Consider the following 9209-nt stretch of genomic DNA (forward strand, 5'->3'; position numbering starts at 1 on the left):
ACCATCAACCATAGAGAGAATACTACCCTAAAGACGGGAGAATGTATTCCAACGGGCGAATGTCACCTTTTGTGAAGAGCTTCGGGCGCGTTGCAACCTGACGAACTGGGCATGAGCTGCCTAATCCAGTAAACGAATTGCCCATGATCATCATATAGATATATCAGGAGTACCGCCGACGATTCCAATGTCCCCGTCTTCTCTAGTGCCAGTGATGAGGCTGCTTCGGTTTCATTGAACTCCTATTACTATGAGATATCAACTCTTCTCCGCAGCCATACTCCTAGTTGGCGTGGTGCCTGCGCTCACTGCCGTCCTGCCACCGAGACAGGCCCCTGATGCGGCAGATGGGGTGACCACCATCACCAGCCCGGGAGGCTCACAAATTCGATTCAAAGAACCCGGTAAGGAGGGAATCTGTGAAACCACTCCAGGAGTGAACTCCTATAGTGGTTACATTGACATCGCTCCTGATGTGCACGTCTTCTTCTGGTTCTTTGAATCGCGTCGAGACCCCGCCAATGACCCTGTAAGCTTCTTGGACTTCTAGCCCGGTAGGGCTTGAGCTTTGAAGCCCTCCCGCTGATTGTTATGCAATAGGTTACCCTCTGGCTCAATGGAGGGCCTGGGTCTGACTCCCTAATTGGTCTATTCGAGGAGATCGGACCCTGCGAGGTTGTTGAGAACATGACTACGGTCTTGCGGGATTACTCCTGGACTGAGATCTCCAACGTGTTATTTCTTTCACAACCCGTTGGAACAGGTATTTGCTCGAGTCCTCCGAAGTTTCAATCCCTCTACTAAAATCTCACGCAGGTTTCTCTTATAGTGAGAAAGAGGTGGGTTTCCTTGACCCAACCTACCTTCTCGTAGACAAGGAAGCCGAAAGCCCCGACGAGAGAGAGGGCCGCTGGGCAGTCATAGATCCTACAAAGGAGGATACTAGTCGACTAGCTGCCATTACCTGCTGGGAGGTTCTGCAAGGCTTTTACGACGCTTTGCCGCAGCTGAGCCCGTCCAACATCTCCTCAATCGACTTCCATCTCTGGGCTGGTAGGTTCTCCAGCACAGATGTCAATCCCCTCGACTGATGTCGTCTAGAATCGTTCGGTGGACACTGGGGTCCTGCATTTTACACCTTGTTCAACGAGAAGAACTCGGAACTTGACGAAAACACCACCACGGGTCGGAAGCTCAACTTGAAGAGTCTTGGTATCGTCAACGGCATCGTAGACGAGCATGTCCAGACACGGTATCTGCTTGACTTCACAAGAGCCGAGAACAACGGCTATGGTGTAGACCTCATCAACGACACGATCTATGAGTACGGCAAGTGGAACCGAGATCGTCCTGGTGGTTGCCAAGAGAAGCTCGACTACTGCGACTGGCTCGAGAGAGACTCCATTGTTCGTCGTTCGGCTTGCTCGGCCGCTCAGTTCATCTGCCAATCTGATGTTGAGGGCATGTTCTACACTTTCAACTTAGAAGGTCGCGGCACATACGACATCGTAAGTTGCCTTACACAGAGTGCAATTGCTGGTGAAAACAACTGACGAAAACAGCGCTTCCGCTCTGGAGAAGATGTCCCACCCAACTATTGGCGAGTATGTGACTGCCATGAGTTTGTGACACACCACGATAACTGACAATCCGCAGCCGTACTTGAACACAGGGCCAGTCCAAAACGCACTCGGTGTAGACCTCAACTACACGTCGAACAATCTGCTTTACACAGCTTACACCCTCTCAGGAGACTTCGCTGTCGGCTATCTACCTGACATTGAGAAGCTGCTCGAGCTAGATGTTCAAGTGTCTCTGGTGTTCGGGGATGCGGACTACATCTGTAACTGGATCGGCGGCGAAGCTCTTTCACTCGCCGCTAATTGGTCTGGTGCAGAGGACTTCCGCGATGCAGGCTACACCGAGTTGACGGTTGACGGCGTCGCATACGGTGAAACGAGACAATACGGAAAGCTCAGCTTCACTCGTGTCTGGAATGCTGGCCATGAAATTCCCTGTAAGAATCCAGTCTCCTTCACATACGCCAGATGAGAAGAACGGTCTAACATTCGCAGACTTCCAACCTTCTGCATCCTTTCAGATCTTCAACAGAACCACCAATCGCTTCGACGTTGCTACTGGCGAAGTTGAGATTACGCCTGACAGCACTTTCAAGACCAACGGCACGGCTAAGACGACAAAGACCACTACGCTCCCGCCTTTGCCTGCACAGACCCAGGCGTGAGAGATCACCACTTCATGTAACTATGGAATTAGGTCGAGCGAAAGGGATGTCTTAGGGGCCTAGATCATGTTTAGTCTATCTAAGGGACTCCTAGCAATAGCTACATAATTGAGCGTTCATTTTGAATGAGCATGGGACCTTTTGGTCTAGTCACTGAATATCGACTGATTAACTCTTCCGAACTCTCGCCTAATACTATCACATTCTACTAGAAGCTGACACAGGCTATGTCAAGATTGATTGGTATGTATGAATGCTCAATTGTCTGTCGAGAACCCGAAAACATAGCCGTTCACTGTTTTAGCTTCCCAAGACATACTCTTAACAAGTATTGCGACGATGCTAACTTGCAATATCCACCACCGGAAACTGGGCTACGTGAAGCTTCGCAGTTCCGTATGGTACCAACTTGGCCGTAAAAGGGTCGCCCTGAACTTTCCTCTCCACATCACCAGGATCAGCTGCCGTCCCGTTAAGAGTAGGCCAACTGACCCAAGCTGCTGTGACTTCGAGATGCACGGGAGAAGCCCCGGTGTTCCAGACCGGATCGGGGAGGCCAGAAACCTTCCTTTGCTCTCCTTCACTCCAAGGCTGTCTATCAACAACAACCTTCACTGTCTTTGATGGATCGATACCAATGTTCCAATCAGAGAGGGGAAGATAGTCATGGTCTCGTGTTTGTGTCATCCATGGCTCGTGCTCCTGCTCTCTTACGGCAAGAATTTCAGCGCAGTCGGAAGACTGGTCCTTGTAGTTGCGAGGAAGTCTTGTTTTGGTCTCGAAGTCGATCTCAAATGCATATAGCAATGGTCCGTAGTGAATGCTGATGGAATTTTTGTCGTGTTTCTCGATGCGAACTTCTGCATTGATGGTAACGAACACGTCGAAGTTGCCTGCTGATGGTACGCTGATCTTGTGGACGCACTCGGACTTATCCTTGGTATTTGGTACAAATTGCCTTATTTCTACCGAATCTTCCGAGATTGTTTCTCTCAGCTCAACTGTCGAAGAAGCCGTGGCCCAAGTTGGTATACGGATGAGAAAGTCGAAGGCCTTGTCGGTAGATATGATGTATCGTAGTGCACAAGGGGCAAACGGGTAGTTTGACTCGCAGTTGATGGTAATTCCATCCGTCTTCAGTCTCGATGGGATCAAGTAGGCGTGAAGTATAGCCAGGGCCCCTTCACCAGAACGTTTCCAGAGAAATGCGTTCATCAGGAGCTTTGGGTAAGCTGTCGGGTGGTTGACAGTACAGCAAGGCTTTTCAAGCGAAGGTCTTAGTGATGATCACTTCATGAGGTGGCGTTGAGGTACTTACAAACTCAGGTTCCAGCCCAAACACGTTGGCATATCGACAGACATCATAGAACGGTGTTTTGTCTCCCTCTGGTAGCTCGAGTTCGCGGGCCCAGGGCTGGTTGACCTGCGTGATGTATTGATGACTCCACCAGTCGGCACTGATGCCGGCAGGCACGGCGTTGAAAGCTGCCGATTCTACCATGTCGGCGAAGTGATTATCTCCAAAGAGTTGATAAAGGTAAGAAAGGGAGAACATGAGCTCGACCGAACAGCAAAGCTCGGAGCCACGTTGTGGAGAAAGACCGCCGATGTACTCGTCGCTGCTGATGGAGCCCGCGGCAGTGCCGTGGAAGGCGAATGTTTTGTTGACTGCTTCCCTGCAAAGAGCCGCAAGGTCTTCGGAAGGTTTCATGCGGTAGAGATGAGCTGGGTATCGGAGACCTGCAAAGAGTGTTAGTTACGATTCTCGAGATGTAGTTTTCATACTTCATCCGAGTTTCTTACCCTGGGCAACGTTCACGCCATGTTTGAAGTTCAATGACTTGTGCCTGACTGATGGCTCTTTCGGGAAATCCTCTCCAAAGAACTTCGTCCAATCTCTCTCCATGATCCGGGACCCCTCCCACATCATGTCCATGACCTCCCAGATTATGTGGCGGTCATTGGTATCGTCGGTTTGTCCGTAGAGCCATTGAAGTGTAAGAGCCAATTCGTGAGCTCGGGCAACTCCAAATAGTTGTAAGTCGAACACGTCGCCTTCCTGGGGTATGTAGCCTTGGTAGTTGTTCTTCAGCATGCTATGGACCAATCGAACGAAACGGAAAACGGCATCCAGAATCATTGCGCGCCTTGAGGAATCTGCAATGGCATGATTCGTGAGTCCCTGAAGCAGCAGACATCGCGCCCATATGCCACGGGTGTGGGCATTGGTCTCCGGGCCTAGCCAACCGTCTTCCGCCTGATGCTCGAGGGTGTAATCCAAGAAATATTCGGCCTGCCTTTTAATCTCGAAAAATAGCTTGGGGTCTGACTCTTGATCGAGAGTATAGGCTAGGGGGACAATGTAGTTGTACCAGTACGGGGCGGCCTCGTTCAAGGGGGTGTACTCCCACGTCCCCCCAAGCCAAGTGCTTTGCTTGACGAAGCGGTAGAAGTGGAACAAGTGTCCCCCAAGACCTTTCGCACTGAGTCGAAGCTGGTCTCTGAACCATCCGTTGGGCTGAATTGTTCCCAGAGGATAGAGTTCGTACTTGAAAGGAACGAGACTCCTATCGGAATAGCCAGTGGAGCACATAGTGGCGACGCAAGAGGCTGAGGAAACTATCATAGAAGCACGTGTCCGACGGAGACACCACACTGGGGATTCATAACGAAGTCTTCAAGTATTAAATCGGCGGTGACATGGTTTGGAATAGACCGTTGTAAGTTTCATTTGAGCATAATCGGATAGGGTGTAAGTAATACGCCTGCATGTGCTGCGCCCGATGCCTCAATAGTGCGTCAAGGTGGTTGTGTACCATTTGCTGCTGTGTATCACGCGGCGAATTCCTGTTCCTTGTTGTGTGCAATGCGGGTGACGTTTTCGATGGCATGTTACGAGGCGCGGGGTGGATGTCACTATGGATGACAGGTCTTGCCATTGATCTGATCTCGCGGGACAGATTGTCCCGATGCAAGATCGGGGTGGGGCCCGGGGCGGTCGCTACGGGATGCCAAGCCGGGCCACAGGGCCGACCTGGAAATTCCACTCCGGGTTGATGTAAGGCCTCTGATAAAGAGCAATGACAGAAAAAGCTAAATAATAGCAGTGAACCATGTGTATAAGGTTGGGCAAGTTTCTCTTTACAATACTACACAAAGTAAATTTTGATCTCAGCAGTCTGGCTGGGTACGTTTATTCTACTGCCGAAGATCAAAGTCCTACATTGAGAAGACCCTTTGCGACTTTGTATCCCATGTTCTCGACTTCTACATCCAGAAAGTGTCGCCAGGCACTCATTCCCACATGAATGACCATGCATGTATGGTCAATAACAAACGGAGCCTCGCCGTTGGCGGTTTGTAGAAAGAAAATACTCGAGCGGATCGCCAGATATCCAAAGAGGCAGAACGAGCCAACGAGGGCAAAAGCCCTGAACAAAGCGCCGAATATTGCAATGCCAGAAAACCCATGATCTAAGCGTTTCTTGCGGAACATGCGCCAGGCTACCGCGATCATTTCAAATATCGTAACGACACCTAACACCGTGAATGAAGCCGCGGCTGCTGATTCGTGAAAGTCTGTAGTTCCGTTTCCCAAAGTCCAATATCTGAAGAGAAAAGGGTTATCGCGGATTTCGGCGGCTGTACAGGGCGAGGCTCCTCCAGGGGTATTTGTGTACTCGTCTTCAAGAAATTGGTAGAATGTCGACTGAGGGAAGCGACGTTGGGACAGGTACACGATGTAAATGGTGGCCCCCAGCTGGGCGACAGCGGCGGTGAACACAACGCGCCACAGAAGGTTGCGCAGCATGGGCCTGTGGTGGAAGGCGCAGGACACGGGATGGCAGTTGAAAGACTGTGCAGCCCTCCACGTCGCGACCCAGTTGAAATATGACATGCCGTACGCGGCCAGCGGCGAACCGCTCATTCTGAAAACGTCAATCCACCACCATATCATCGTCAAGACTGACCCTATGGTACCGACCCACATCCAGGTCACCCTTTCGTGACAGTCTTGTGGCAAGTGAGGTTCAAAACCGAATGTTTTGAGGAACGCATAGCTCGTGATGATCCAAACCTCTGTCAAGCCAAGCCATGTGAACAAGGCCGAGGAGGTAGTAGCCTCGGGGGCTGGGATTGCTGGCACAACTTGGTAGTCCGATAGGCATCCCACAATGTCGCACCACAAAAGTGTGTCTGCCTTGTTGTTCCATGGGAAGAAGCTGAATACGGTGGTGTTATGATATCTTAAATTGTCGACTGATGGGAGGAGCCTTTTACGTTCTAGATAGGAGGTGCAGTTGATGTGGTCGACATTACGGGCCGCGCACTCCTCGAAGCGGCTATTCTTGTATAGGCTGAAACCCTCGTCACCAGGACCGACCGAGTCGGCCTGGACTAGAAAGATGATTACGAAGGCCAGTACAGCGATTCCGCCAACTATTGAGAGTCCGAGAAGAACCTCGACGGTCGTCAAAACATCTGCCGCGTCTGGGTATACCATAGGTACGTCGGAATCATCTTGTTTGCGTCAGTGTCAGGCACAGGCATCAGGAGGGAACCATGCACACACCGCTATTTTCTGAATTTTGAAGGCTTTCAGGGGTACGGGCCGGCTGGCGTTGCTCCTCGTCCGACATACTTTGAACCTGGTAAGAGTAGCTCATGACGGCAGTCAAAGAGGAGGGCAACCTGGCTAGAGCAGTAAATGCGAAGGCGTATATTTGGCTGTCGTCAGGCGCCTTCTTTATATCTTTGATAATGGAAATGGAAGCAGACCCTTTCATGTCAGGCTCTTGAGGCCTTTAGCCCTTCTTTGGGATGTCTTACTTGGGAGACCTCCAAGTACCTCTCGTCTTCACAGCCTTGCCATTTCTACACCAAAGCTGGGCATACCGATGCGGACCGCCTCATCGCGCGGTGGGCCTGGCGCCAGCATTGACGAGGCGTGCATCCATGGCGGTACTTGGAGTGTTCGACAATCCTAATTTGGCTGTGTCGGGCCAGATGACTCCTTGCATATTCGCAAAGTGAAGAATGCTGTTCTAGGATGCATAAGAACATCATACAGCGTGAGCGATCGGCTGCTGGAGAGAATGCCAAACCAAGATTCAAGATATGTCAGATATCCTGGACCTGATCAACAATGTTTTTCTTCAAAAAGAAGCCCAGATCTCTTGCTAACAGCCCAAGTCTAAAAGCCCCAGAGATTGTTGTTGAAAGTAAATGTATGGCCAAACAAGGCTCGGAGTCGACAAAAATGCGAGGTGTCAGTTGCGGCTTGGTTACTTTCTCAGCCGCCATTTTTTTGCCGCCTTCTTCTTTTTCCATTTGAACGCCAGGGATCATCGATAGGTCCAATAACAAAGCTCTTCTCCCAATTCAACTTTGTGCTGACACATCCCGTATCATGACAGCAGCATCGTCCGGAACATGCATTTCAGCTGATGCAGTTGATGTCCACGTTACACACCCCGAAAGCTAACGCCACGTATAAAATGCGGCTAAAATAACGCGCACAATCCCTCGAGATCATTTTCAACACCTATCATGAAGCTTCGATCGCGTTCGCTGCCAGCAATGACGAAGAACACTCCCTGCGATACAACCGAGACATGTCGACGAGCCTCAATGCCAAGCCGACCTGACAACGAGGTGGCAAGATCTTCTAACCCCTCGTTGCATGAATTTTCATCGACCAATGACACCTATAAAGAGCCGCCTCTCTGCGTCGACGTAGCCCAGAATGACATCGGGCTGCGATACCAGTGTCTTCCGGACGCAAATCGCTACATCCGCCTCCTGAAATTCCAACAGCGGCAAAGCGACGCTTCCGATTCGGTCGAAATTCACTGCGTCCTTCAAACCTTTTGTCTCAACGAAGCACCTGCGTACACTGCCATTTCTTATACCTAGGGCTAACTAACGCCTACTAGTATAGCAGCCTAATTAATTAAGTTAAATTAAGGGGGGTTATTTAACTATTTAACTATAAAATTGCTTAATATTTAATTATTTAGGTAAATACTTAATTAAATTAGCTTATTAACCTATTTAGGATATTAATAAAGCTATTATAAAGTATTTAAGGGGAAGAACTTATATATTTATAGTATTAAGGGCCCCTAGAGGGCTTAAGAGCCTTTTCCTCCCCCTATATTAATTTTATATCTACCTCCTTATAAAGTATTAACTACTAATAGTAATAGAGCTATTTTATAATTAATTTTAGAGGTATTAAGCCTCTTTTAATATTAAGGGCTTTATTAATAGCCTCTATAATATAAGGGTAAGTCCTATTAGGCTAAAGGTCCTCTTATAGTCTATAGCTATAGTAGGTATAGTAAATATATTAAGAGTAAGTCTATTAAGTATTAAGAAGGTTTAATAATAGAATAACTATTACTATATAGAGTTATTAATAAGCTAAGTAATAGACTATTATAGGTATTAATTTAGTTTAGAGGCTTTATTAATAGAGGCCTTATAGGCCTAACTATTAAGCTATTATTAGTATTTAGAGTTTTTAGCTTATATAGTAGTAATAATAGGGGTAAATACCTTATAAGTAATAAGTTAAATTAATATAATATTATAAGAGCTATTATAGTTAATATATTAATATTATTAATAGTTATATAACCTCTTTTTAGTATTATAAATCTAAATATATTAATTTAAGTTACTTTATTACTTTTTAAGTTATTATATATCTCTACTTAAGTATAGAATAATTAATATAGTATAGAGGCTTAAGTCTTTTAGCTTTATATAGTATTTATTTAAAACCTTTTACTTATTAAATTTAAATAGTTAAAAGTATCTATAAAAATTAAATTACTTATTATAAAGCTATTAAAGTTAATTATATTATTAATAAGGATAATATTTATTTTAAATATATAAAGAGATATTATTTATTAATAGGGGGGGGGGGGGGGGGGGGGTAAAAATTTTTATTAAT

At 47.5% G+C, this 9209-nt stretch overlaps 3 protein-coding genes across 3 annotated transcripts in view; 1 reads left to right on the forward strand and 2 right to left on the reverse strand.

Annotated features, from left to right (window-relative positions):
* Nucleotides 1-250: 250 nt before the first annotated feature.
* CkaCkLH20_07910 (serine carboxypeptidase) lies at nucleotides 251-2245 on the forward strand (the record flags this gene model as incomplete). Its single annotated transcript, XM_038890626.1, has 7 exons — nucleotides 251-529; nucleotides 601-763; nucleotides 817-1053; nucleotides 1102-1508; nucleotides 1563-1604; nucleotides 1657-2017; nucleotides 2076-2245. The coding sequence occupies 7 exons, from the start codon at nucleotides 251-253 to the stop codon at nucleotides 2243-2245; spliced, it is 1659 nt and encodes a 552-aa protein (XP_038744234.1).
* Nucleotides 2246-2587: 342 nt separating this feature from the next.
* On the reverse strand, nucleotides 2588-4838 carry CkaCkLH20_07911 (duf1680 domain containing protein; the record flags this gene model as incomplete). The annotated part of the gene is made up of 3 exons (XM_038890627.1): nucleotides 2588-3505; nucleotides 3564-3985; nucleotides 4049-4838. The coding sequence occupies 3 exons, from the start codon at nucleotides 4836-4838 to the stop codon at nucleotides 2588-2590; spliced, it is 2130 nt and encodes a 709-aa protein (XP_038744235.1).
* Nucleotides 4839-5456: 618 nt separating this feature from the next.
* The window catches only part of CkaCkLH20_07912 (proline oxidase), a gene marked incomplete at both ends in the record, with an annotated part of 9402 nt that continues 5649 nt past the window's right edge, over nucleotides 5457-9209 (reverse strand). Inside the window, one exon of the mRNA XM_038890628.1 lies at nucleotides 5457-6766. Coding sequence (XP_038744236.1) covers nucleotides 5457-6766 — 1310 coding nt within the window. The remainder of the gene's footprint in view (nucleotides 6767-9209) is intronic.

This window comes from Colletotrichum karsti (assembly GCF_011947395.1).
Source record: "Colletotrichum karsti strain CkLH20 chromosome Unknown Scaffold25, whole genome shotgun sequence".
Classification (NCBI taxonomy): Eukaryota; Fungi; Ascomycota; class Sordariomycetes; order Glomerellales; family Glomerellaceae; genus Colletotrichum; species Colletotrichum karsti.